The sequence below is a fragment of the Talpa occidentalis genome, unplaced genomic scaffold (assembly GCF_014898055.3).
Source record: "Talpa occidentalis isolate TD23 unplaced genomic scaffold, MPIMG_talOcc4v2.1 talOcc4.11, whole genome shotgun sequence".
Lineage (NCBI taxonomy): Eukaryota > Metazoa > Chordata > Mammalia > Eulipotyphla > Talpidae > Talpa > Talpa occidentalis.
The window spans coordinates 101065658-101093594 of record NW_023601104.1 but is presented as its reverse complement, the minus strand read 5'-3'; the positions used below and the strand labels follow the sequence as shown (position 1 = coordinate 101093594).

The 27937-nt window shown below is 66.3% G+C and overlaps 2 protein-coding genes across 5 annotated transcripts in view; both read right to left on the bottom strand.

Moving 5' to 3' along the window:
• Positions 1-3953: 3953 nt before the first annotated feature.
• On the bottom strand, positions 3954-10877 carry AMN (amnion associated transmembrane protein). Its single transcript, XM_037502021.1, has 12 exons — positions 10835-10877; positions 10177-10295; positions 10058-10102; positions 6094-6181; positions 5800-6017; positions 5325-5462; positions 5125-5233; positions 4981-5063; positions 4724-4901; positions 4456-4648; positions 4223-4304; positions 3954-4140 (listed from the first exon to the last, which is right to left on the bottom strand). The coding sequence occupies exons 1-12, from the start codon at positions 10875-10877 to the stop codon at positions 4057-4059; spliced, it is 1380 nt and encodes a 459-aa protein (XP_037357918.1). The 3' UTR covers positions 3954-4056.
• Positions 10878-15551: 4674 nt separating this feature from the next.
• The window catches only part of TRAF3 (TNF receptor associated factor 3), a 79583-nt gene continuing 67197 nt past the window's right edge, over positions 15552-27937 (bottom strand). For all 4 annotated transcript variants that reach the window (XM_037504052.2, XM_037504051.2, XM_054692821.1 and 1 more), the window contains 5 exons: positions 27024-27098; positions 25531-25623; positions 22795-22935; positions 19049-19223; positions 15552-18512 (listed from right to left, as the gene is read on the bottom strand). In XM_037504052.2, the coding sequence (XP_037359949.1) occupies positions 17941-18512; positions 19049-19223; positions 22795-22935; positions 25531-25623; positions 27024-27098 (1056 nt within the window). In that variant the 3' untranslated portion in view covers positions 15552-17940. The remainder of the gene's footprint in view (positions 18513-19048; positions 19224-22794; positions 22936-25530; positions 25624-27023; positions 27099-27937) is intronic.

Sequence of the window (27937 nt, the reverse complement as noted above, 5' to 3'; positions counted from 1 at the left end):
CGGAGACAGCAGCCTGAGGGTCTCGGTGGCTTGTCTGAACGTGGTGCCCATCCTGGGAACCCCCGTGGGCGCAGACGGCCGTCTGCATGCAGGCCGGCTCCCACCGTGACGTCCAGTCCGCGTCGGGGGCCGAGCAGAAGGGCCCGTGTCCACGAGGCCGGAGCCAGTCTGCACGGCGGAGACCTCACTGCCCAGGCGGCCCGGCGCCGTGAGGGTGGGGGGGCCAGTGTGGGCAGGGGGTCTGTGCTCCATCCGCCCCCCAGGAGCAGTGGGGCTCAGCCTCGGTTGGGAGCAGGGTGCCTGCCCGGGTGCCCAGCGCTGGGTGGGAGAGGGTGGAAGAGGCGGGGGCGGCCGGTTGGACACCCACATTCTCCGTCCTGTGACTGTCCTGAGGGCCGCGCTCGAGAAGCCAGGAGGCCGCCCGCAGACAGGAGCTGCTGTCTGGGTGCTGCTTCGGGGCCGCCTGCCCGGGCATACCCCCTCCTCCCTCTCAGCGAGACGTCGGGAAGGGCGGCCAACAGGCCCCACCACCCATCGCCACAACACGGCCTCAGCCCTCGAGGCCGCGTCCGCCCAATGAGACGCGTGCCGTCCCGGCCGCAGGACAGCAGTGCGGGGGCGCGTCTGTAGAGACCGTGCCGTGCGTGTCGCCCCGCGGGGAGCCGCATCGAGGCCGCGGAGCCGCAGGGGAGTTTCACTGGGCCATCAGGAGTCATTAGGATTGTGGCCGCGTGGGCGCTGTCCGGCTGACGTGCCGAGGAGGCCCAAAGACGAAGGTGGGTCTCAGCCAGGCTGTGGAAAGCTACACCTAAGCCAAGTACCGCCAGCCTGCCTGACCACATACTAGCTGCGACCCCAAAACGCCGCCAGCTTGGCCCGCACCCCAAAGGGCCGGCACAGCCTCACTCCCCCAGCGCTCCGCGGGCTGACGCTAGAGGGCCTGGTGGCGTGGTTCCCCTCGAGGAACCTGTTCCCTGCCGCCCCCAGGGGCCCTGCACCCAGAACACGGCCCAGGCCTGGCTGTGGGGCACACGGTGACTCTGCCCGTCGTAGGAGCACTTGGCACCCCCTGAAGGTCTATAAAGCGAAGAAGGGAAGCTCAGCCGGGGTGTGGGGAAGAGCCGGTGCACCCGGTGGTGCACCCACAGCCAGCCCTGCGGGGACCGCCACCCCAGGGCAGCCCTCCCACGAGTTGACCCCCACGGCTGAGAGTGGGCGGGACCCCTGGCACTGCCCACTGTTGCCTCACAGGTAGGAAGCTTGACCCCCATCAGGCACCTGACCCTTGGGAGCTGTACCCTAGAGACCAAGAACCCCACACGCCCTGAGTCAGCGGGGCTTGTGGCCAGGAGGCTCCCGAGGCGGCGCATCTGCTGGGGCTGTGCAGGCCAAGCCTATTTCCTGCCAGAGCGCGGCCCCCAGCCCTGGCAGCACCCCTGCCCATCTCCCCAGAGGGCACCGCAGCTGTTCCGGGCACACATCCGCACTCAAGGCTGCACCCTCAGCACCATGCTGCTGGTTTAAAAGCCACTACCTGATCCCTGCGCCCTATCAGCCTGAAGTGAGGTGCTGACAGGGACCACCCCCCGCAGGGCCAGCCGCACACCCCCCATGCGGCCCAGGGACACACAGGCTGCCAGGGGCCAGTGAGGCTCCATGGGGGGCAGACATGCCCTCAAAACCCCATGGAAGCAGGCCTGGCCCACACCTGGCGCCACACCAGAGTGGGAAGGCAGGGCTGCACCCTGACTGGGGATGTCCGTGGGTACTGTCTGGGGGTGGAGACGGTCGCCACCATGGGACCACTTTGCAGGGCTGAAGGGCTCACGCATTCAGGGACTTCTAGCCACCAGCCTGTGTGGGGTGGGGGCAGAGCCAGACATGGGAAATGGACTCGAATGGGACGGACAGTGAAGCCCCACAGGGTGACTGTCCACTGAGGCCAAGGCCCAGATGGGCTGAGCAAGGAACTGGATGGTGGGGGCCCTGTGTCTCCACACTGGGGAGCTTTCTCTCTCCACTGGCTGTGGTGTCGGGACAGCCCCTGTCGGCCCCGCCCAGGGCACTGCCGGGACAACCTCCACCTGCGCCTGCTACCTCTGGTCAGAGCGTCAGGGGCCTGAGCCCTGGGAACAAGCTTGCGCTGCGCGGGAGGCTTGAGGTGTGGAAGCCCCCGCGCACAGGCCCGTCCAAGCGCTATCCCAGCCGAGGCCCCTTCCCAGGGCCACCGCCCCGAGGGCGGGCAGCAGGGAGGCCGAGTGCCAAGACACAGCTGCCCCTCCTCCGCTGTGATTGCCGTCGGGCCGGGGGCCTCTCTGTGCGAGCCCGCGGCTCCCCGTCACTTTTCTCCGGCCCCACCCTGAAAACCAGGGCTGAGCCCCTGCTGTGGGGCAGTCCGAGGCCTGGGGGAAGCTCAGCCTGAGGAGCCGTTCTGGGCTCAGACCCCCTCCGCTAAAGCCCCGCAGCTCGATAAGGGCCCCGCAGCCGTCCCACCCCGGCCCCAGCCGCTGCCCCAGCACTGGCGCCCCCCAGTCAGCACAGCGCGCAGACACCAGGGCCCCGGCAGGCCAGACGCCGTCTCGGCGCAAAACCAGGCACCAAGAGGAGGAAAGAGCCTTCGCTTCTAGCCACGAACCTTGAAAACGAAGGGGGAGGGAGGCCACAGGGGCTGGGATGAAAAACCTTGGAAAAGATCAGGATGCAGCGCGACGATGCCCTTTACCGGAGGGAGCCCGCGACGGCAGCCGCGGCTGTGCCTCTGGAGATACGGAAAGCGACTGACCCGCAAGGTGGCGCCGAGCACGGACCGCGGCGCACAGGAGCCCTGCCGCCCGGCTGACACGCAGGGCCGGCCGCGAGGGCCGAGACGCGCGCAGGCCACGCGCGAGAAAACAAAAACGGCTCTTCTGGGACGACGGGGAGAGCTGTCCGCGCCCCAGAGGTCCCTGAAGGGGATGGAAAGAGAAAGGGGTAGAAAAAATGATAGAAATAAATAATAGCCAAGAATTCCTCTCACCTTTGGGAAAAGGACACAGATACTTGATTCCAGAGGCCCGAGAGCCCTGAGCAAACAAATCCAGATGCGCAGCCCAAGACCTCACTGCGCTGTCGACACCTGCTGACACAGGAAAGGCTCCAAAGCAGAGTGGGCGCCCGGGAGGCTGCGGGGCCTCTGCCGAAACACTCGCTCAGGCCTGAGGCGGAAACGCCTCGCGGGAAAACCAAGACTCGCCGCCACTGAGTGGGAAGAGACACTGGCGGGCCCGGTGTAAGAGCGAGAAATCCCACTGGACGTGGCGGACGCCACATCACGACCGGGCGGCCGAGGGCCTCGAGCAGCTGACCCGGAAAGCAAGCCAGGCCCGCCGCCCCACCGCAGCCTGAGTGACCCCAACACACCCACAGAACAGCAGCACCTGACAGCAGGAAGGCCCCGGAAAGCCAGTCGTCAACCCAAGTGGGGGCACGTCATAAAAACGCCGCAAACCAAGTGGCAACACGCACCCCGTCTTGCTGCCTCTTGGATGTTTCCCCTAAAGACAGTGTCCCCCTCGACCTCCAGGGCTGAAACCAGGCGAGCCAGGGCCTGTGGACAGGGGGGTGACCGGGAGCCAGTCTAAGACCAGCCTGGGCACCGTGGGCATGGGGACGCCGCCATGGCCCAGAGCAGCAGCTAAGACCGTTCCGGCTGGAGCGAGCCGGAACCCCAGGGTGGGTCAGTCCGCTCCCTCCGGAAGCGTGTGCGTAACGGGTAACAAGAGCTCCTTGAGTAAGCGCAGGGCGGGGCGAACAGCCACTGCCGGTCTTGGAACACGTTTGGCCTAGTAATTAGCATCGACTGCTAACAGGAGGCGCCCGGGCAGGCCCAGGAGCGCCTGCTAGACAGGCTCTGAGGACCCTGGCCCATGCTCCAGCTATGTGCCCCTCAGGGCCGGCGAAGGGGCAGGGGAGAGGGGGTGTCCACGACCACCAGACAGTGCAGGAAACGCCTTTATTGGGTTCCACGGCTCCCCTCCCTGACAGGGAGGAGCAGGGGCGGGTGGGTTGGTCACACTGCTAGGCCTCGGCCTCTGTGCCCTCGAATAACGGGTTAACGAAGCAGCTCTGGCTGGTGCTCCTGGTGTCCACCGGCTCCGGGGGCTGTGGGATGCAGAGTCCCGGGGTCACGCACCTGCCCTGCCCCGGAAAGGCCCCAGCACCCCCACTCCTGCTGCCCACTCACCAGTCCCCAGGAGCTGGCCACCTCGAACACGGGGTTGTGGAACCCCAGGGGTGGGTCTGGGCTGGCCTCATCCCGCCTCCACCTGGGGGCAGCCAGGTGCGTGAAGGCTGCGGGGCTTGCACACCACGACGCCCTCCCATTCGCGTCACCGAGCCCCGCACACCGAGTCCCAGCGCGCACCTGCAATGCCCCTACATGCCCCCAGCGCACGGCATCCCCGAGCCCCCTCGTACCTGAGCCCCCGCGCGCGGCGCAGCAGCAGCAGCAGCAGCAGCGCCCCGGCCGGCAGCGCCAGCAGCAGCGCCGCCGCCAGGCCGCCCACGAGCGCGGCGCTCGGCCCCCGCCCGTCCAGTCCCGCCGCGGAGCCGCCCCCGACGGGCGCGCCCGACTCCCGGGCGGCGGCCGACAGCAGCCCGAGGGCCCGGCCTGCAACGAGGGCGCGGGGTCAGCGGGCGCGGCGCGGGGGCGGCGCGGGGGCGGCGCGGGGGCGGGCGGCGGTACCCTGCTCCGCGACGTCCGCCAGCAGCGCCCGGGCCAGGCGCCTCGCGCCGCCCGCCGCGGGCCGGGTCTCCAGCAGCACCACCTGGATCTCCGTGGCGGGCTCCGGGCCGGCGGGCTCGCGGGCCCCCGGCGAGCGCGGCACCTTGGACACGGCCACCTGCAGCCCCTGGTACTGGGGCTGGGGGGAGGCAGGTGAGCGGCGGCCGCGGGGGGCCGGGGCGGGCGGCGGGCGGGGCGGGGCGGGGCGGGGGCGGCACCTGGGCCAGGAAGTCGCGCCGCAGCCGCGCCCGGTACCGCTCCAGGTCGAAGGTGGCGTCGTGCGTCAGCGACACGATGGCCCCTGCGGAGAGCCGGTCAGCGCGCGCCGGCCCCGGGCCCCGGCCGGCCGGGCGGGCGCTCACCGCAGAGGTCGCAGCACTGGCCCGCGGGCCGCAGGGCGTCGCGGCAGGCGGCGGCGGGGCAGCGGCCGCCGCGGGGCCGGAGCAGGGCCGCGCAGATCCAGGGCAGCGCCTGCGGGGGCAGCGGGTCACGCGGGCCGCGGCGCCCCCCGCCCGCGGCGCGCCCCGCCCCGCCCCGCCCCGCCCCGCCCCGCCCGGCTCACCTGGGCGTTGCCGCAGACGCAGCCCGACGGGTCCGCGCAGGCCTCGGGGACCACGCGCAGCGCGCCCGGGCCGTGGAAGCGCAGGCGGCCGGCGCGGGACGCCAGGAAGGCCGCCAGGTCGTCCTCGCGCTCGAAGGTCTGCGGCGGCAGCGCCCGGGACAGCCCGAGCAGTAGGTGAGCAGGTGAGCAGGTGAGCAGGGGAGCGCGTGCCGGAGCCCCAGGGCCCGCCCCGCCCGCCCCGCCCGCCCCGTCCGCCCAACCAGGGCCCGCCCCGCCCCCCCAACCAGGGCCCGCCCCGCCCACCCCGCCCGCCCAACCAGGGCTCACCCCGCCCGCCCAACCAGGGCCCGCCCCGCCCACCCCGCCCGGCCCGCCCAACCAGGGCTCACCCCGCCCGCCCAACCAGGGCCCGCCCCCCAACCAGGGCCCGCCCCGCCCACCCCGCCGCCCAACCAGGGCCCGCCCCGCGGCTCACCTGGCCCAGCACCGTGACGCTGCGCACGCGCACTGCGCTCGCGCCCGGGCCCAGCCCCACCCGGAAGGAGGCGTCGGGCGGGAAGACCACGTGGTCGTGGCGGCAGGGCACGCGCTCGGCGTCCACGGAGAAGAGCCCGGGCGCCGCGGCCCCGGCGCGCCACAGGTGCGGGTCGTGCCACGAGAAGCGGTCGGGGTCGAGGAAGAGCGCGGGCGCACCTAGGCGGGCGGGGCTTGGTGTCCGGCCCCGCCCGCCCGCCCGCCCGCCCGCCGGCCCGCCCGGGGCCCCCCTCACCTGCGCTGCAGTCGGGGTGCGAGCCGGCGTCCGCGGCGCTGAACCCCGCGCCCGGGGCCAGCACGAGCTCCGCGTCCAGGGGCAGGCGCTGCGGGAAGGCGGGCGGGACGTGAGGCCGCACCCCGGGAGCGGCCAGGACGCGGCCCGCCCCCGCGCGCAGCCCTGGCCGGGGGGCGCCTCGGGAGCGGGGTGGGGGGCACAGCCCTGGCCGGGGGGCGCCTCGGGAGCGGGGTGGGGGGCACAGCCCTGGCCGGGGGGCGCCTCGGGAGCGGGGTGGGGGCACAGCCCTGGCCGGGGGGCGCCTCAGGAGCGGGGTGGGGGCACAGCCCTGGCCGGGGGGCGCCTCGGGAGCCGGGGGGGGGGCGCCTCGGGAGCCGGGGGGGGGCACAGCCCTGGCGGGGGGGGGCGCCTCGGGAGCCGGGGGGCGGGCACAGCCCTGGCCGGGGGACGCCTCGGGAGCCGGGGGCACAGCCCGGGAGCTGGGGGGCGCCTCAGGAGCCGGGGGGCACAGCCCTGGCCGGGGGGCGCCTCAGGAGCCGGGGGGTGCACAGCCCTGGCGGGGGGCGCCTCAGGAGCCAGGGGGCGCCTCAGGAACCGGGGGACACAGCCCTGGCCTGGGGGCGCCTCGGGAGCGGGGGTGGGGCACAGCCCTGGCGGGGGGCGCCTCAGGAGCCGGGGGGCACAGCCCTGGCCGGGGGGCGCCTCAGGAGCCGGGGGGTGCACAGCCCTGGCGGGGGGCGCCTCAGGAGCCAGGGGGCGCCTCAGGAACGGGGGGACACAGCCCTGGCCTGGGGGCGCCTCGGGAGCGGGGGTGGGGCACAGCCCTGGCGGGGGGCGCCTCAGGAGCCGGGGGGCACAGCCCGGGAGCGGGGGGCGCCTCAGGAGCGGGGGGGGGGCACAGCCCTGGCGGGGGCACAGCCCGGCGGGCCGCGGTCCCGGGACAGCCGAAGGGAAGAGCACGGGCGGCGGCGGGAGGACGCAGCCCCCGCGGGCCGGGGCGCGGAGATCGGGCTCTGGCCCCGGGCGGGCGCTGGGCAGGACGCGGCCCGCACCCCGGGCGGCGGCGGCGTGTCCAGGAGAACGTTCCGGCCGGGAAGTTACGCCCCAGGCGCCGCCCCCAGGCGCCCGGGGCGGGCGGTGACGGCAATGCCCCCCTCAAGCCTGGGAGCCGGGAGGATCTGCACCCCAGGCCTGCGCCGCGCCTCGCGGGGGGAGGTGGGGTCGGGGGATCCCGAGCCGCGGGTGAGGGCGTCGGCGTCCTCCTGGCGCAGAGACTCGAGGACAGCCCGGCCGTGGCGCACCCCGAGGCCCGCGGCCCGAGCGAGGACGGGGGAGCAGGACCCGGCGCCCATCGCGAAGCCGGAAACCCTGGTGCGCTCCCGGTCCCCTGGAAGTTTTAAAATGTCGAAATGGACACCAGCAGCAGCAGAAAGTTTGAATCGACCGACGGGCAACAAGTCATTGCAAAGGCCAGTGCCCTGTTTCCCAGTCCCCAGGCCAAGGGCTTTCCAGGGGAGGCCGCGGCGCTCCCGGACACTGTTCCCGCCGTCCCTGGTCTGGAAAACAGAACACGGCGCAAGTCTGGGCCCTCCCGCTTGGCCAGCCCGAACCTCAGGCGCTGCCAGGCTGTCGCAGCCCCTGCGGCCGGGGGCCATCCCCGCCGGAGCTGCCCACAGGGCGCGGCAGACGTGGACCCGCCTGTTCTGCTCCCCGCTCTTTCTGGTGAAGCGTCCCCCCTGCACCTCCTCTCTGACCTGCACCCCAGCTCTTGTGAGCATCAATAAATCCTCTTGTAAAAAGTGAGACTTCCCGCCCATTTTACGAGGCCAGTAAAATCTTGAATCCCAGAATCAGATGAAGCACGAGATGAAAAGTTCAGGTTTCTCTTACTCATAAGCGCGGAAGCAAATATCCTAAACAAACACGAGCCGACCGGAGCCAATGGTGTCTCGGAACAACTCACGCGAGCTCGGGGCTCGGGTCCCGAGAATGCAGGCGGGAAGGAGGGGCCGGCCACCCGCAGGCCGGGAGGGGTGTGTGCCGGCTTCCAGCAGAAGGCAGTGGAGGGTCTGGTGCCCAGAACCAGAATGTGGTGACGGGGAGCCCCGCGCCCTGCCATAGTGGGGTGATGGGGAGCCCCGCACCCTGCCTTTGTGGGGTCCCACCTCTCCTGCAGGGGGCGGGGGCCGGGCCTGCAGGTTTGGCTCAGACTCAGAAAACCTCATGGTCTGTCCAGGCGGGAGGGGAGGAACTGCGTCGTGCCACGCAGGAGGAAACAGCACCTGCTCCTGATTTCCCGGAGCGCTGCGGCCAGTGGGCCACAGGCCAGGCCAGGAGCAGAGGACGAGCTTCCCCCAGCGGGGAGCGGGGCCAGCACCCCGGGGCACCTGCCTGTTTAACAGACGTGCCCGGAGGCAAGAGAAAGAAAGAAAACCTGCCAGGACTGACAGGAGGGGAACCGCTCTTGGCCAAACACCCGCTGACGTCGCCCCCGCCTGGGCACACCCACAGGGCCAGGGCCGGCTGCAGCCACTTGCTGCCTGGCGACTCTGGGGCGCTCGGCAGTGCCGGGAGGGGAGGCCGTGCTCCCGACGCGCCAGCCCAGAATGGCCGCTCCCGGTGGAAGCCCCAGTCTTGGTGCTGCCCCCTGGCAGACCGCCCTCCGCACTGTGGGCAGCCGGCCAGAGCCTGTGTCCTTGTCAGCGGAGAGCGAGGGGCCCGGAACGCCCCAGCAGCCAGTGACAGAGCAGAGGGACAGGGGTGCTTGAGACTCCCCCATGCACCCCATCCACCGTGCTGACAGCACCCACAAACTGGGAGGCACGGCTGGGGGTTCCGAGGAGGACGTGGGCGACGGGGGTGCTGGCTGGGCCGGGCCAAGGGGGAGGGCGGGACACGCCGGGTCGTGAGCAGGAGGCAGGTGGCAGGGCCTGCGGCCAGGGTGCTCAGCCGCGTTCCCGCCAGGACAACCGTGGCCTCTCAGGACAAGGCCAGGCTGATGGAGGGAACCCCCAAACAGGGAAACCGGGCAGAGGCCGACAGAGCAGGGAGGGGAGCCGGGAGAGCAGCATCCCGAGGAGACCCTGCACCCCTGGGAGACGCCGACTCAAACAAGCTGCCCCTGCCCCCCACCGGGGCCCCCACCAGGCCCGCTCTGTCCCGGCTGTAGGTCCACGCTCCGCTGGGGCTGGTGGAGGAAGGGACCCCGTGTAGCTGTGGTTGGGGGGCAAAACCGGGGGGGGGGGGCCAGGACCCCAGACCCCTTCCAGTCCCTGGGCACCCAGCAGCTCCCACTTCGGCTCTCAGGGGTTGCAGAGCAGAGGACGGTGAGGTGTGGAGGACGCCCCTGAGTCAAGCCCCCTTGGCGGCGGGCCCGGGGTGCGGGGAGAGTGGGCAAGGACTGCTGTCCATTGCAAGAGCTGGAGCTTGTGCCAAAGAGAAGATCACCAGGGTAGGGAAGTTGGGGGGGAGCGGCCCTGCCCGACCCCCTCCCTGTGCCACCTCTGCCCACCAGACCTGCCAGCAATCAGGCTCCCTGCGGGCTCCTGCCAAGGCCTGGTTGCCAAGGTTACGCCTAAGCTGTGGGGGCAGGGCGCCTCCTCCCTGTCCCCCAATCCGCCCCCCATCTTCGTCTTTGGGCTGTACAGATGCTGGGAGGGCATCCCAGCCTCTGCCCGATGCCCCCGGCCCCAAGATGGGGAGTCCCGGGTCACAGGTGAGGACTGGGACCCCCTGGATGCCCAGCCCTGCCAGCCTGGGGGCTCCCAGAATTAACTGCTTTGAAGCCATCAATTACCCAGCTGCCTCCAGGTGGAAGTAAGACCCCGGGTCCCACACCCCATGTCTGGGCGAGAGGCTGGGCAGGGGGCACCCCCTGGGCACCCCCATGAATCCCAGGGGTGAGTCCCCTGACCCCGGAACCAGTGCTGGCCTGGAACCCACAGGGGCCACACGCCGGGCCTACCGCGTCCGAAAGGCTGTGACTTCCTCGCACCAGGACGGACACCACCTGCAGGAAGAGCAGCGTAGCAGGCAGCGGCCCCGGCCCCACCGGCCGCCCCAGCCCTGCCCCAGGGCCCGCACCTTGTCAGCAGGGAAGGCCACGGCGGCTCCTGGGCACGGGGTCCGATTCTGGCTCCAGTTGGCCGCGGTGTCGAAGTCGGTGTTGGGGACCCAGAGTTTATAATCGGCCCCGGCCAGCGCTGGGAGGGGGCAACGCAGGCCTATGGGGCCTCGGCCTGGGGCTCGGCCCCCACGCCCGGCGCAGGGGGTGCGCGGCGTCCAGGCCCCGCTCCGGGCTGTGGGATGGCCCGCGGGCCTGCGGAGCTGCTCACGTGCCTCCCGGGGCCGGGCCGGGCACAGACCGTGGCGCAGGGCCGCGGTGAAGGGGGCGGCAGGCCCTGCCGGGTGAGGGGGCAGCAGGCACGGCCAGGTGGTGCTGCAGGGAGGGTCGTGCGGGAGCTGAGGGGCTCTGGAGAGGGGGCGCCTGCAGTTCCGAGCGCCGGCCACGGTGGGCGGCCCCTGAGGACACGCACCGGCCACGGCGTGATGGGGAGGTCAGCAGTGCCCTGGGGGAGGCCCGGGCAGGCTGGGCGCGGACCTGGGGCGTAGGGGGCCCTGGCTGCTCCGCTGGGCACCCGAGGGGCTGGAGCCGGGCCTGGGCTCGCAGCCACCCCAGCTCTCACGGGCCTCCGGGACCGGACCCCTGGGCCGCGGTGGGGCCCCACCCCGCCTCACTTACCGCACAGCTGCAGCCACAGCAGGCCCCGGCCCAGCGCCCCCATCCTGCCTGCGCCCCGGTCTCTTGCAGACTTTGCCCGGCCCCGGCGCAGGCCAGAGGGGCGCGGGCCTGGAGGTTACACATTAGCCCAGACCCGGGGCGGCCCCGCCCGCAGCGCCGGCCCTTGTGCCGGGGAGGGGCGCGCACCAGCCTGCCCCATACATGGGAGTGTTGGGGGGCCAGCGACCTCTGGGTGGGGTGCCCCAGGCTGGCGCAGCCCGTGGGAGGGCGGCCGTGTGCGTGGGAGGGTCTCTGTGGGGGTCGCCGGGCGGCGAGCGGGCAGGGAAGGAGGCACGGGGCGGGCGGGCCCCAGCAGGTATGTGGACAGCGGAGGGCAGGGGCGGGGCAGGGGCGGGGCAGGAGGCGGAGGAGGCCGTGGAGCAGGCGGAGCTGAGCTGGGCGAGGGCGGGAGGGAAGGGACGAGGGGCTGCCCGGCGGGCATGGGAAGCCTGTGGGCACGGGCGCTGGGCGCCCCTCGGGCTGTGGTGTCCTTGGGGACCGGTCGGGCGGGGCAGAGGGCGGGCCTGGGGTGTGGCTTGGTTGAATCAGAGAGGGGTGCTTGGCGCAGGCGGGACGGTGGTGGGGAGCAGGGGGGTGGGCCGGTGGTCAATGAGGTGCCAGACACAGCAGGGCCTGCAGGTGGTGAGTGTCTGCGGGGTCTGGCTGGAGGGGAGCGTGGTGAAAAGGGAGTTAGGGGGACCGGGATTGGAGGGGTGCATGGGGGGCTGTGGCAGGGACCCCACCTTGGGGGCTCCCTGGGCTCCTCTCTGCCTCTGGCCTCCGCGCCGCGCCCTGCGCCTGCCGCATCTCCGCCCCTGCACTTGCAGCTCTTGACCGGGTCTCCTTGGAGCTCCCCAGGGGTCTGCTCTGCTCCCCGCCACCACCCACCGCCCGCTCTGTCAACGCAGACAGCTGGGGGCGCAGCGAGCTTCACCGGGGGGTGCTGACCCTCAGTGCCACCCGGGCAGTCAGAGGCTCCTGGGAAGAGGCCGGTGAGAGCCGGAGCCGGTGGGTGGGGTCACCGCCGCGGCAGGCCAGGCTGCACTGCAGCGGCAGGAGGGGAGCTGGCCGGTGGCTGTGGGGTGTTGGCATCCATCCGCCCCCCTGAAAGGGGCATCCTTGAGCAGAGCCTGCAGGGCTCGAGCGGAGCACGCCCAGCAGGTGGTGGGCGCCCGCCTGGGTCCAGAGCAGCCGGTGTGTCCCCTGAATGGCCCAAGGCAAAGGCGTGAGGCAGCGAATGGCCAGGCCGGTGTTCCTGCGGGCACAGGTGCCTGGGACGCCAGGGGCACACACCTCTGTAACCAGCAGGACCTCAGTGGGCGGTGGGAGAGGCGTCTCCTCAGGCAGAGGAAGTGGCCGGAGCTGCTGCATCAGGCGCGGCGGCCTCCGTCTCCCTCTGTGAGCGGACGTGTGTGCAGGCCCCAAGCAGCCCGGGCCCTGGGAACGAGGCCCAGGCTCGCACAGCGGCCGTGCTGCCCAGGCCTCTGGCCCTCTGCTGCTGGGGCTGGGGACAGCTCTCGGGATTTGGGTCACGCAGCTGTCCGGGTCCAGAGACCGGATCCCTGCTGCCCACGCTTCCCAGCAAGAGCACAGCCTGGCCGGGCCCGTAGCAGCTGGGTGCTGCTGGACCTGGAGCCCAGTTCAGTGCCGTGGGCTGCAGGCCCAGCCCAGGCCCCGTGAACTCGGCCTTCTGGAGGCACCGCCGCAGCCACCCGGGGCAAGTCTCTGCCCGGCTGGTGGGGACCTGAGCAAGTGCCTGCGCCTTGCTCCACAGTGGGCCCAGCAGCGGGCCCGAGGCACCTGGCTGGGCTTGGAGGCACCTCCCTGTGGCTGCCCGCCCCGTGCCCAGCCGGCAGACCCTGTGCTCCCGCCCCCTGGCAGAGCCGCGCCCGAGGGCCTGGGGTGCTGTGGGGTGCCGGCCCATCTCACTTGCTGCCGGGGACGGCCATGTGGCTGGGGCAGGTCTGGCTGCTCTGGGGGTGCCCGTCGGCCGAGCAGGTCAGCATGCTCTCCTGTGCCCCCGGGCCACTTCCTGTCCCACACAACTCCGGAAAAGACTCCAAAACGCAGAAGGGACCAGCTCTTGGGACTGGCTGCGCGGCCCTGGGTGGTGGGGGCTCCCCATGTGCACACGGTGCCAGCGAATGGGCCGGAGAACTGTGCCAGGACTCAGGGACCCTGCAGGGGCCAGCATGGCCAAGGCCCTGGGTGGAGCCCCGGGGCTTGTTCTGGGCCTGTCCCTTCCCGCTGCCCTGCGGCCACCTATGGTGGGTGGCCATGAGGCCGCAGCGACCTGGAGCAAGTCTCTGCCCGGCCGGTAGGGGCCTGAGCAAGCGCCTGTGCCATGGCCACCCACTCATGGCCCCTCCTCTCAGGCCTGGTCAGAGCTGTGATTGAAGGGGCACAGCTGGGCAGCGGGACAGGGGCAGGTGCGGTGGGGCTGAGCAGAGCCCCGGGGGCCTCCCACTCCCGGCCCAACGTCCCGGAAACCTGAGACCAGACCCAGGCCCCGCCAGCACCACCTGCCCAAGCCCAGGCCAGCGCCGCCCGGTGAGGAAAGGCAGGCGGGCCATTCCCCCATCTGAGCCGTGAGCCAAGGGGCCCCACCACTGACCCAGGAGGGCTGGTGGGGCCTGCTGGGGGCCACCTGTCTTGCTCCCCGGAGCCGCCATGGCCGGTCTCGGCAGGAGGAGGTGGCCACGTGGTGGGGACAGCACAGCACAGGGCCCAGGGGACAGCAAGCAGGCAGGTGCCACTTGACAAAAACTCAGGCTTCCATGGCAGCGACAGAGGCTGAGCCAGGCCTGGTCTTTGGGGTGTGGCCAAGACCACCGCCCACCTGGGGCACTCAGCAGGGAGGGCCCCCCGGGGCACAGGCCGCTGCCAGGCCATCCCCAGCCCCTGAGACAGCGCGATAAAGAAACCAAGACTCCTTAATCAGATTTATTCCCTCTGCTAGGACAGGTGAGCGTTTCAAAGCTTGCATTCTACACTCTTACAAACTCAGTTATTAGCATCAGAACACAAAACATCGCAAGACCTCAAAACACAAATAAATACCAAATAAAACCACACAATGCACAGTAAACAAAATATGAAACAGGGCGAGGCTGTCAGGAAACTACGCGTGTTGTTGGCGCCTATGAACAACGTGATTATTGCTGAGCAATAACTTACACTGTCTTTGCTGTTTTTCTTAGAAGAGCAGAGAAACACAGGACACATCACTGGTGACGGCCACCTGCACAGTCGAGATGGGTCCTCACGGCCAGCGGCCACCACAGACGGCGAGTTTGAAAACAGGCGATTAAAAATACAGTCAAATGAGAGATTGGCCTTCTTTGGTCTTTGTTTTTTGGGTAATAGAACTGAACAGAGAAGGGACGGGGTTCTAGAAAGGTCACGAATTGTCTACGTGGGCTCACGCTTCCGTCATCACAGACACCGCTCTAGGATGCGTGCGGGCCCTGGCCGGGCTCCGGTGAGGGCGACCTGCTGTCTGTGGGGCGGGGTGGAGAGTCTGCCCGTGGGGCAGCTACGGCGGGTGAGACGTGAGCCTGCTCTTGCCCCGGCCCCTGCCGCCCCACGGCGCCTTGGCCGACACATCCACGCCGCGGCGCTTCCCAGCCTCCCTCCTGCCCCACCCACGGGTGACAACCAGCCGCGGCCGGACAGATGGGCCGAGGCCTAAGTCCCTGGCTGCCCTGGCGCCTGTCTGCTCTGGAGGACACGGAACCCCCGAGGCCTGCAAACTGAAGACAGGGCCGTCCTCGGTCTGGGATCAAGCAGCAGATTCAGGCGGCAGACCCCTCCCTCACCTCAGAGCCTCATGCGCGCAAAGGCCCCAGGCCCCCTCCCCGGCGGCCCCCAAGTGAAGATCAGGCCCGGGGCTGCCAGACCAGAGGGGGTGACTTGGAGGCGAGCCCCGCGGGAGCCTGGCTCCCGGCCTGGCTGTGGGGGTCTCGGCAGTGCTGGGGGCTGGAAGCACCTGTGAGGGGCCACAGGGCAGCAGCGCCGCCCCTGCTTGTGCGGGGGGCAGGGCGGGGGTCGGCCGCGCAGGGCTGCTGCTGTGGGAGCTGGGTCCTGCCTCTCGGGCTGCCAAGGACCCGCCTTGGGACCCCACGGCCGTTCCAGGGGCCTTCCGGGGCCCCTCACCTCTGCCTCTGCTGCAGGGTGCCGGCCCGCCTGGTGACCACCCATCGTCGGGGTAAAGGGTGCTGCTGACCGCAAAGGCCCCTGGGACGCCTGGCCCCAGACCTGGGGCAGAGGGCCCTGAGGACAGGGGCCGTGTGGGAGGCTGTCCCGTCCTCCAGGGGTCACAGTGATCTCGGGCAGCCTCGGGGAGACGCCAGTCAGCTCCGGGCGCAGGGCTGAGGGGCCTGGGGAGGCCCAGGGGGCCTGTGACATGGGCCTTCGCATGGCCGTCCTCATGCCCCCGCCTGTCCACGCACCCGACGTGCGGGGCCCGACCCTCATCTGACACGTGACGACGACACGTGGGCTGAGAGGACCCTGGTCTGACCCTGGCCGCCTGCAGACCAGGCTGGTTCCAGGCCCCAGGCCCTCACTGGCCCCCGCCCTGTGGGAAGGCCCTGACTCATGCTCCCGGCCGTTGGGACTTCTGGGTGGGAGGGGCGGGGGGGGCGGGCTCCCCAGCGGAGCCCAGGCCCAGCCCGCCCGCCGCCCCCACAGCAACTGGGCCCTGGGCAGGACGCAGGCGACGTCGGGAGCCGTTTCCAGCATGAGGCGGACGAGGAAGAGGCCGGCCTCATCCTGCAAGAGGCTGGGTCCCATTTCTTTAAAGTTCTGGACAGCTCTGTCCTGTGGGGAGTCGCGTCTCTTTTCTACCAGCAGGAAAGGGCCCCGCACACGCAGCTGCCCCTCCACAGCCACCGGGGCCCCGCGGAGGGACCAGCCTAGCACCAAGCAAGGCGGCGTTGCGCCCGCCTCCCCGAGGCCAGGCCAGGGCAGTGTAGCCGCAGCGGCCGTCGGCAGGCGCCCCCCCACCCCCGCCCACCGGACTCGCAGAACTGCCCTGCAAGGGACGGGTGCATCCTCGGGGCCACCACTGCGACCCCGCCCCAGGTGGGGACGAGCCCCACTTCCCTGGACCAAGCAGTTGCTCATCCTGGACAAACCGTCAGTTCCTTTGCTGAAGGGGCAGGAGGCCGCAGGGACGTCCCTGGAGGTGACGGGTTTCAGGGAGCTGCCGGGTCAGAAGCCCCTTCTCCGAGCGGGGACACTCACCTGTCCTGGGCCCTCAGAGCACCGCCGGGGAGCAAAGGGAGGGAGCGAGATGAAGACAATGGAGCCTCAGAACTGGGGGCCTGGCACGTGGTCACAATGGAAGCTGCGGGGAGGGCACTGCCAGGAGGCACTGGGGCGAAGGCACACCCAGGGCAGATGGAGCACCAGACACACGTGGACCACCGGCGCCGCCCAGTGCAGCCAAAGGCAGCAGTCGGCGGTCGCGGCCCGCTGGCCGGTCGTGGGCGGTCTTTTGGGGGGCGGCACAGATGCGGTGGTTCACACGCATTGGTTGAGCCGAGGAAGCACCCGTCACGTGTAGCACCCATCGGTGGAAAGAGCACCCAGGGAGCGCGGTGCATAGCAGGGCACGGGAGGCAGCTCCGAATCACAGCTGGGCCACGGCGAAGGTAAACAGTGAGTTGAGAACCACGCTGGGCCCCAGCCGAGCGCCCTTCCAGGGAGGGGCGGGCCTGGAGGCCAGCGGCTGGGGCCCGAGCGTGTCTCTGGAATGCTCGGAGGGTTCTGCTTGGGGGCAGGCCTGCGCCCGGGTGGGGGTGGGTGGCTGGAGCTCCTGTCCACACCTACCTTGGGGCGGGCGCAGGACCCAGCCCGGCCTCTGGGGCCCCCGGGCCGTGAGGGCCGTGACGACGTGACAACCGGGGCCCAGCAGCTGGCAATGGGCCCTGCCCTCAGCGGGCCCAGAGCTGGCTGAGGCCCTCGGTGAGACAAAGGTCTGGGGGTCGGGAGCAGAGTCTGGTCAAGCTACCTGGAAGCACAGTGAACACAAAGCAAGGCTGAGAAGCAGCGTCCCGAGGGCCCGGAAGGCCGCGGCCTGCAGCGCCGCTCACGCTCGCGGCCAGACAGGTCCCCGCCGCCTGGGCCCGAGGCCAGAGGCCGGGTTGTCACTGTCTGGACACGGGGCAGAATCCTAGGGACCTACGGGGTTTTGTTTAGAACTCCAAAGTTCAACTAATGCCCTATTTTAGGGTGAAAACAATTATAATCTGAGCTGATGCACAGCATCGAAGAGCGTCCCTCCCAGCGGCCGTGGGGCAGTGTCGTCGACGGCGGCGGGTGCCGAAGGTTACATTTCTAACGAGAAATAACAACAGATTGAATATTTTCTTTCCTATCACAAGTGATAACCAGTGTTTGATATTTTACATTTTCTTCCAAGAAATATCAGTCTATCGACGTTTTAAAATAAAATGTCTGCAGTAACAGTTATCTGTAGAACTTTAAATTAAAAAAATGATTTTGGATTTAGAGACTTTCAAAAAAGACCTAGGTATACTTCAGGGTCTTCTGACAAACAAATTATTAAAACAGAGACCAGATGAGGCCTTAAAAATAGACAATATACTATATTTAAAACAAGATTGCACTGAATATATCAGAATTGCATTATCAGCTCATAAATTCTTCTTTTACTAAACATGCTGCCATGTCCAGCTATCCCCAGATGTGAGTGAGTGTGTTTTTCTTTTTGGCGTTCAAATTTAAGGAAGAAAATCATGGTCCTTTGGGTTAGCATCTATGTTTTCCACCTTAGTTAACTAGCTCTTTGAAAATGGAAATGGAAACCTTCTCTGACAGCAGAATTTATCTGGCAGAAGGATAAATAATTCTCCAGAGTGAAGTGTTGCTAGTCTATTAGGAGACGTGCCAGGTGTGACCTCACGCATGGCTCCTCCGCCGGCCCGTGACCACCGTCTGCCGCTCCTCCGCCCCCCGGGCCTCCCCTGAGCGCGAGGACCCTCGGCGGGGAACGGCTCCGCCCCCGGGAGCTGCCTTCTGCGCGCGCCGCTCTGGGCTCCTCAGGGGTCGGGCAGGTCCGAAGTATCCACTATGACTTTAATAAAGATGGTGTCGTCTTTGATATAGGTCCCGTTCTCCAGCACGGTCTGGGCCACGAAGACCGGGCAGCCGGAGGCGATGTTCATCTCCCCGGTGGGCTTCTTGAAGCTGCTGCTGTTGGGGTCCGGCTTGAAGGCGTCGCCCAGGTGGCGCCGGGAGGAGCCCTGGTCCATCAGCATGAGCGTCACCTTCTGCTTGAAGGGCCAGGGCAGCAGCGCGTCGTACTCGCCGCGCATGATGACGAAGAAGAGCGACAGGTGCGTGCCCTTGCCCATGCCGTCCCCGTTCAGGTAGACGCGGGCGCACATCTTGTAGCCGAAGTAGCCCGTGTAGAAGGGCTGGCTGTAGAGGGACAGCGTCTTCCCCATGACGGCCTCCTGCTTCCGCCGCTTGTAGTCGCGGATCTTCCAGATGAGCACGCCGTTGTAGCTGGCGGTCTCCAGCACCTGGAAGCGCAGGTCCATGTCGGCCAGGCGGATGTCGTGCACGCTCAGCATCTGGTCGTGCCGGCTCAGCTGGGACTCCAGCAGGCCTGCGCCGGGGAGAGGGGATGCGCGTCAGCGCCGCCGCCCAGGGCGAGCCCAGGGGAGCACGTGGTGCCAGGCGGGGAGCGGGAGGCCAGCGCGGCGCTGCCCGGCCCCTCCGGGCTCAGGTCCTGGGCTGTGCCGGCCACACCTGGGCACCGGGGCCCCTCGGGGCAGGACCAGGACAGGGCGCGACCCCAGGCTGTCCCGGAGCCTGCTAGGGGCAGGGATGGCCGCCCTTGTGTTCGCAACCTCTGCCTCCAGGCTGAGGCAGCAGTGCCCTGCCCGGGAGAGCAGTGTCTGTCCATCTTGCGTCGCCAGCCCGCTGCCTCCAGCCCCAGGCGACAAAGTGCTCCCGTCCCCGTGAGGGCTCCCCCGCCAACACACTGAGAAGACTCCGAGGCCGGCGGCCCAGGGCCTCCAGGCAGCAGAAGCCCACCGGCTGGCGTGCTGGGTCTCCTGCTTGTCCCGCAGTCCCCGGGGACATGAGGGCGGGCGGCCGGGAGCAGCCCACCAGCAGGCCCTGCCCGCTGCTCCCGCTCACCTGTGTTCCTGGCGGCCTGCCCCGCAGTCTTGTCCACGCTCTCCAGCTCGGTCACCCGGTTCTGCAGGGACTCCACGCTGCTCTTCATGCTGTCGGCCTCCTCCCAGTTCTGCCGGAAGGGGCGGATCTCCTTGTCCAGCTCTTTCAGCTTCTCCGCCTGGCTGTCTATCACTCGCTTCCAAGCCAAGGGCATCAGAAGGCAAGACACAGTTAGGACGCGGGCAGCGCCGCCCAGGGTGCTCAGGGGGCGCCTGGCTGCGGCCGCGCCCTCCTGGGCAGGTGGGTCCAGGCTCGCAGCCCGGCAGGAAGGGGCCTAAGGGGCCCACCTGAGGGGGGTGCCTGGCACTCGGCCGACCACCCGCAGGGCCTCGCCAGGCTTTCGGCCGCGCACTGTGGGAAGAGGAGCCCCCAGCCCTGGGGCCCGCCTCCCACCTGGGCCCTGGCCCCCTGCTCTCCGACACAGCGGCCCGACCAAGCGTATCTCCTGGCTCCCTGAGGCGGCTCTGCTCTCTCTGCAAGGCTGGCCAGGCCACCAGGGCCCCTATTTAAGGCCCGCGGGTACCTCAGAGGCACAGGAGCCTGGGTCACCTGTCTTGCCTGGTCTCGGGGCCTCAAGTCCAGGACATTGAGCCACGTATCCTGGTATCCTGAGGGCCTGGCCAAGGGTGCCCTGAACTCTGTCTGGGTCCCAGGAGAGAGCTGTCCGCCCTGGCCCTGCCTGCTGCGTGGGGGTGGCCTCCCCGCCTGCACACGGCCGCGGCCACAGCTGGACCCCTGCCGGCGGATGCAGGGCTGAGCCCAGAGCTACTTCATGCTGCCTGGCCCAGTAATTCAGAGAACGCTTCTCCAGAACGCAAGGCCCTTGGCGCCGTGGCAGAAACTGGGGCGGAGACGCGGCCTGGGGGACTGGCCCTGCCCGCTGGTTACCGCGAGCGGGGCTGGAGGGTTTCCACTCCTGAAGAAGATTTGCATTTTGACAGAGAGCTCTTGAAGGCTGGGGGGTTTGGTCCCCGGTGAAGCTGGGGGTGGTGGGGTGCCCCAGGGCTGCACGGCTCGGGTTGGGGAGCCCCAGAGGCCTGCCCTGTTTACTTTTCCTTTTGGAAGCCTATATTTAAACTCAGCCCCTTTGCTAGCTGTTAGCAGCCAGGAAGAAAGACATTTGGGTCACTCTCCGGGGGCAAAGCACAGTGTCCTGTCTCTCCTGTCACGAAACCCTGCCACCAGCAAGTGTCCAGGGGTCCTCTCTAAAGTGTGACTCTTTCCACACTGATGACGCTTCATTTTATTTTTGATTTTCATTTAAAAATTTCCCCTCTTGGGCCTCCCTGGTGGCGCAAGGGATTAAGACGCAACCTATGAAGCTGTGCGCAGCCTCTGCAGCACGAGTTCCATCCCCGGCCAGGGAGCTACCCACAGGGCGCAGCAGACCTCTCCTGTCTCCCCGCTGCTCCCCTCAGCAGTGTTTTCAGTCCGTCTGCCTGTTCTGTTCCCCACTCTGTCTCTGGTGAACGCTGTCACACCCACCCCCCACACTCCTGCACCTCTGGCCTGTACCCCAGCTCTCGTATGCATAAATAAATCTTAAAAAAAAAATAAAAATAAAGATTTTCCCTCTTAACGTGGAGACCTCATTTTATCTACCAAGGTCCACTATGTAAAAGTCCAGTATCTGCCTCTGTCCTGAGCCTATAGCACGCTCACCTCCTGCGGGGGGTGAGTCCCTTCTCCCTTGGGCATGCAGGTCTTCCCACGGGGGACACACTGAGCTGGGCATGGTGGTGGCTGCCCAAAGTGGACAGAGGGCAGCACTGGCTTGGCACCACTGTCCCCTCCCAGCTCCGGGTGCTCGGGCCATGGGGCCAGGCCCACACGTGCCAGGGCCACAGTGCCAGGCCTGTCCCGCCAGGCCCATGCACCAGCACCACAGTGCACTGAGTTCCCGGGGACATGGGCGTAGCTGACAGCAAGACTGACTTTTTAATGAAGAAAAAGAGGTTCTTCAAAAAGTGAAGTTTGGAGACTGCCCTTTCGGGGTCACCAAGGGCAAGCCCCGCCACCACGTCCAGCTGCTGGGGCGCTGTACCCAGTGTCTGGATTTGAGGGTGTCCTGAGAATCAGACAGGAAAGGAGGGGAGCCAGCAGCTGCCATCCAGCCTCTGTGCGGGGCCACGGCACAGCTGGGGGAGCTGTAGGGTGGGAGGCTCCCTGGAGGTGGTGCTGATGCTGAGGGGAGCTGCTGGAGCGTCTGGGCCACTTGGATTAACTCTTTCCAGGCCTCTAGCAGGTCCCCCACTGAGGGAGACCTCAGGAGGGAGTCAGCTGTGAGGTGCCAAGGCCTGGAGGGCCCAGAGCAAGGCTCCCCACATGCGCCCGGGATGCCCCTCATGTCACCCACCAGATGTCACCAGCCACAGCGACAAAAGATGAGACCACACCTCGCTGCCCCAGACACTGGGCAGCTGGCAGCTCCATGCCAGCCCTCATGAAGTGGGCGCATCCTTGGGGTGCAGCGCCCAGGACCCAGCTGGAGTGCGGTGGGACCCAGGCCCTGGAGGAGGGACGCGAGTCCTACGGCCCTGTCCCCCGGCTTTCTCACTTAGCCCTGCTGCTGCTCTGCTTAGTCACGGTGGGGTGGTTAAACACTCCCCAAACATGAGGTGACTCAAGCTTTTCCCGCTGGGCACAGGGGACGTGGAAGAGATGGACACACAGGAGGTCCGGGAGGCTCGAACTGGCCAGTGACCTCGTGGGGCACGTTCTGTGGTTTGTCACACACGCTCCCGCCACTAGTTGGCGCTCCCTGCCGCTACCTTTAACAAGTGGTTTTCTGGCGAACAATCTCCTTGGCCTTGCCCTCTCTTGAGCCCTGGGCCAACACAGGCCAGCTGGCAGTGAGGCCTGCTCCCTGGGTGACATGGGGGCCACGGTGGGTGTGGGGGGGGGTCCCTGGGCATCCTGACCAGCACTTCGGGGGTCTGTAGGAAGCACCTGGAGGCTAACTCTGTGCCAGTGAGAGGCATTTGTCCTGGCACAAGCTCATGCTTCTCTGCTCCTTTCCCTGGCACTGGGCAACCACGAAGTTCAGTGCAAAAGAAGTGAAGTTTAAGAGTCCCAGGGCAATCTGAGGCTCTGTGACGAGCCTCTGACGTCATAACGGGAGGATGGAATCACAGGTGGGGCGACTGCTCGACAGACACCTGCTCTTCCAGGTGACTCAGGACGCACGTGAGGGCCAGCGCTGGAGGCCGGGGGCGCCCGCCGGCATGGTGGGCCCGAGCGGGTGGACGCGTTGGGCGCACGCCGCAGGCTCACACAGCCCAGGGACGGCGGCCCCGGGCGCCTCTCTAATGGAGCCTACGGACGCACCCCCCTCACAGCAGCAAAGGTCTCCGTTTGCTTTGGAGGCGCCTCTGGGTCACTCTGGTGAAATGAAGTGGGGTGGTCTCTGTGTCACTCGGAAATTCACAACAAAGTAGTCTGGCTTCGCTTCACTTTAGGAAGTGAAACTTTACACATGACCACTCGAAAACAGGACGAGCTCTCAAGGAATAATAAAAACGGGTCATTCTTAAAACACGGAATTTAAGTCTTACTTCACCAACAGTGATCCCAAGCCCGGGGGTGCTCGGTGCGGGGGCGCGGGAGGCAGGCCAGGGGGGTCTTCACTCGGCCTCTGCAGAAGACCTGAGCTGCCCCACAGGGTGGGTGCGGGGGGCCCCCCACCCGCCTCAGCCTGCGGCCCTGACCTGTAGGTGAAGTATTTTGGCCTCGTTGTTGCGCAGCGTCTCCTTCTGCCTCTCGATCTCGACCTCAAAGCTGCAGATCTGGTTGTGCAGGCTCTGGATGCTCTTATTCTTCTCCGCGCTCTCGTTCTGCAGCAGGGAGACCTGGGAAAGATTCCCCAGTCAGCCAGCGGAAAGCGGCTTTAATACCAACGGCCACGACACCTCGCAGCACTGGCTCCCACGGGACCACGCCAGAGACTCCCTTCACAACCGGCGCGTCCCGGCCGCTGCGCGGGGAGCCCGCAGGCTGGCTCGCAGACTCAGTCTCGGTAACTAGGGAAAACGAGGCCCAGCGCAGCAGCTGACAGAGAAGCAACGGGCGCTTTTTTAAGTTTTTGCTGAAAACAAATCGTTGACCAGAATGGCTTCAGACTCTGGCCGGGAAACACGGGAGAACTCGCTCTCACCTCTCACCCCCCAACAGGTGCACACACCCCTGAAAGGGGGCCCGCAGGTCCCACGAGCCCTCACCACCCACGCTGCACCCCACGGCTCCTCGCTGCTCCGTGTCACTTTCAGCAGGGTCAGCTGCAGGCCGCTGACTTCTTTCCCGTCCACCAACGGGCCGCACCCATGCGTGGAAAGCTCTCCCGACAGTAAGAAGCGGGTGACACACGTGCCTCAGTCAGCCTCTGCGGCCAACATGCCACTGTGCAGACAGAACCACTGCCTGGGGACTCAGCCATCCCCCACAAAGCTCCACAGGTCTGCCTGCAAGCGCTGCCCCGCCCACGGGGGCCGGCTGGGTCAGCATTTCCGATCCCACCTTTGACTTTTTAAAATCTCCAAAAAAAATAGTACCCAAGAGCCAGTTTGCCCTGGCTGGTCTAGCAGCTCCTGGGCGAGGGGTCCGCAGGGCCTGATGCCCCGCCTGGGCAGGGCGCACTGGAGTGTTTTAAGGGCCACCCCAAGCGCAGCAGCAGGCCTCCCCAAGGCCTTCCAGCCTCCTCAAGGCCCCGCGAGAACACCCTTTTCTGCGCCGGTGTGGCTGAGGCATCCCAAGCCCAGATTTCACAAAACAGCTTTGCTTATTTGACCGTGACCATGACAACTGGCCCTTTCGGAACCTTTCCCATCACAGGTGCCCCAACCATAGTGAGAAACAGGCCCCGCCTCAAGAAGAGGCAGCTCTGCCCAGTCACTGCCCTTAGCCGAATGAAGGGAGAGAAGCCTCTTCTCATGGGCACCCGCAAAGGGGCACAGCTTGGCCACCACTGGGGTGGGCGCACGCTGTGCGTCCAGGAGGCCAACTTTGAGCAGCTCCATGAGGGCAAACACACAGGGCCTGTGGGAGGGGGCCAGGAGCCCTGTGGCTCCTGTGTGCGTGTGGCGGGTGCCCATCCTGGCTCCACAGAACAGATGGGAGTATGAGGAAAGGCTCAGCCTGGGCGCCTACATGGCTCCAGAACTCTCTATGACCGTCGCACTAGACAGCCAACACCTCAGACCCGCCTAGCAGCGATGGAACCAGCCCAGCTGCAGCAAAGCAACTCACGTTAACGGGAAGGAAGGGCCGTGGAAGCAGACAAAGAACAGTACTGACTGGGAACCAGAGGCCCCAGAGCTACACGACCATCTGAAGAAGGCGGGAGAAGCGCGTCCTTCTCAAAGCAGGGAGAAGCAGATGCAGCGGCTCTGAGCCAGAGCCCCTAGGCCTGATGACCACTGGCCAGACCGCCTCAGGGTGCCCGTACTCCACACCCAGGCCTGATACCGGGCCTCCCTGGCTCTCAGCTCTGGCATCAGCATTTACAGTAAAAACTAGTTGTTTTTGCTAAATTCTAATTAAATCTTGAGATTGACACTTTTAGACTCAACTCCAAGTAAATTTACAGCTTCACCCGCTCACGCTCTCACTGAACAACCATCAAACCTTCAGGAGCAGATGTGGACCCACTGCAGCCCAGATTGGGCCGGGCACCCAGCAGCTGAACTCCCAGGACACATCTGCCAAGCGCCACCCTGAGTCTCCTAGGCACAGCCCACAGGTGGACGCCATGCCGCCGCCCACTAGCACCTGAGACCTCCCCCTTCCCTTTGCAAGGCCCCACTGGGCTGAGCGTCACAGAACCAGCTACCCCAGAGAGACATGTCTCTGGGAAGAGGCCTGCACAGGGGTCCACCGGCTGGGGCATGGCCTGTGCCAACGCTTAGGGTCAGCCAAGAAATCAACAGGCCACGACTGACAGGGACAGGGGACCCTCCCACGACCAGCCAAATAAGCTGCTCTTATTGGTCCCAGAAGAGACACGCTGAGCTCTGCCTTGGCGCCTCCCAGACACCAGCTCTTCCCAGAGGAGCCTACACGGGGCCATGCGGACCCGGGCTTCTGCCTCGTGGCCTCAGCTCTGCAGGTGTTGGCCAGAGTGCCGTGGGTGACAGACGTGAGGGAGGACGGCCACGTTCTAATGAGACTTTATTCACAGCAGGACAGGGCTGGGAGGAGAGAAGGGAGGCCTGGAGGGCCAAGAACCCCTGTCCCGGACCAACACAGAGGGGACCACAGGAGAGGACAGTGGAAGGCAGGGCCTTCTGGCAACTGAGCGCGAAGGACAAACGACCCCTTCACGGATCAGCCCGAGCACATCTGGAGAGGACGGACTCTTGGGCGCTCTGTGTCATCCACAGACCCTAGGTCAGGAGAAATTTTCTGGACACGCTAGGACGGGCGGCCCGGCGGGACAGGAGGCGGCCCACCTTCTTCTCCAGGGAGCTGCTCCACTCCTTCAGCAGGTTGACGTGCTGCACGGCAGAGCTGGCCTCATGGGCCTTGATCTGCTGGTTGGTCCCCTGCAAACAAAGACGCAGCATGTCAGGCCAGCTCTGCCCAGGCCAGGGACACACACAGAAGGCACCACGAAGCGTACCGAGAAGCCGCAGGGGCGTGCTCGGCGGCTGCGGGGCAGGGCACTGGTGAGGAGGCCGGGAGAACCGAGCGTTCAAAGACCAGATGCTCGGTCACTCACAGCCTCTCACCAGGCCGCTCCCCACACCTCACGCATCTCATCTGGTGCCTTCTTACTTCTGCTTCACACTTGTGTATTAAGAAATTAAATTTTAGACCTGTCCTCGTTCTTTATACGTATTTTTCATTAAGAATGACAGAAAATGCTCAGACACTGGCAGTCACAGCCAGCCCCCGGGACGGGAACCCAGTGCACACGCCGTCGAAACAGGCGCTCCCGACTTGTTAGCTATTAGTTTACCAGTGAGGAACAGGGTCGGAGGACACAGTGCTCCTCACTGGTCTGCGCGCACTCAGGAAGCCACATACAGACGTAACGACCTACAGAGTACATCAGATGCAGACCACGCTGGCATCGGCCGGAGCCCTCGCCGTCCTATTCAAGTACTGGAGAAAACAATTGGTTTGAAAGGTTTGTTTGGATGTTGGCAAATTAAGAAGCAAAGAGTGCTTCCGCATGGTCTCCAAAACATGTACCCTGCACACAGGGCCTCCGTATATATATGCTGGCGCGGCCCTGCACGTGCGGACATATATATACACACACAGAACGGCGCCGCAGGGCGGACGGGGTGCCGCCTCGCCGGGGACTGCAGCCGGCTGGCGCGCAGGCGTCACTTTCTAAGCAGACTGCGCAGGCGCCACCTAGGTCCCCACTTCACAGAAACGTGCTGCTGACACGTACGTCAACAGCAAAGGGCTTCAGCTGTCGGATACTTGTGTGACGCTTGTGTGATGGCTGGAGATAAACATTCAAGGGAGCCCCAGCTCAGACTCACTACCACTCAGGCGTGTTTGGAACCCCCAGACCAGACACAGGTGCCCCACGCATGGGGCGCACACAGGGCGCTGGCGGCGGCGTCCAACCACCCGGCTCAACCTGTGTCTGGCCTGGGGCTCACATTCACTGGCGGCAAAGCGCCCGTCTGCCTAGAACCCCTCCGAGCGTCGCTGCTGCCCATGACGAGCTGGCTTTCGCTGCGGCGCTTCTCCTGAGGTCCTGCCTCCCTCCTCCACACGGGTGCTGCCCGAGGCTTCAGGGCACACGGGAACAGACACTAAGCACCCATACCCGCTGCATGCGGCTTCCGTCACCCAGGAGCAGGGTGACTGGCTTCAAGACAAAGACTAAAAGTCCAGAACTTGCATGTTAAAATGTTAATAGAATAACTTTCTATCACGGCAGAATGCCAGCGACTGGGAAGGACAAATGTTGAATACTGACCTGAAAAACGCAGCCATAGCGCTTAAAACTACAGGTGCTGGGGGCATTGACACACTCTGACAAGTGTGCACTCAACTGCAACGGGAAAGAGACGTGAGTTGTGGCACAAACGTTTGCATGAAAATGTTCAAACACATCAAGGGCACAGCGAGGTCTGGGGCGCACTGAGGGGAGGTCTTGTCCACTATGGGGGCACACGCCTGCTTCCTGGCGGCTCTGCAGTAACAGGCCCTGTCACGTGTGTACACACAGAGACACCAGTATACAGAAATACGCTCACTGTAACATTTCTTGGACTGGCAGTTTCTCTAGAACAAACTGTCCAAAATGTAACATGCCACCTGCAGTGCCAGAATGTTTAAAAGAAAAATAAGTGAACTGAAATGCACATTTAAAGACTATAAACAAAAATTGCATGAAACACAAGAAATAGCATTGGGGATGCAACAGGGCCACACAAATGGAACCCACAAAACACAGAAGTCTGTCATCACGGCAAGCCTGCACATGGCCGGTGCTCCCAGGGACTCGGACAGAGCGTGCACCTTCCTGCTTTAGGAAAGACACCCCCCACCCGCCACGGTCATATGTTCATATAGGTTTTTAAAAACCTCTAAGGTCATTCTACGATGTGGACCTAATACTGACCCTCTTAATGATGGAAGAACATAGTGGAGGGGGGAGAGGCCTGTGCAGGCCTCTTGCAAGCAAAAATTCCTTCATTCAGCTTAAATGCTGGCAGATGAGCAAATAAAAGCCACTTATGAGGTCTTCTTAAGAGAAGAGAATGGAAATGTCTGTTTTTGTAGCGTTATGCATTTGACTAACACCACTGAAGGGACGTTTCCTCCTTTGCTGAATAGTCTCAACAGGGAACTGGAGGAGTAGATCTTCTTTAGAGAAAACCAGCAGAG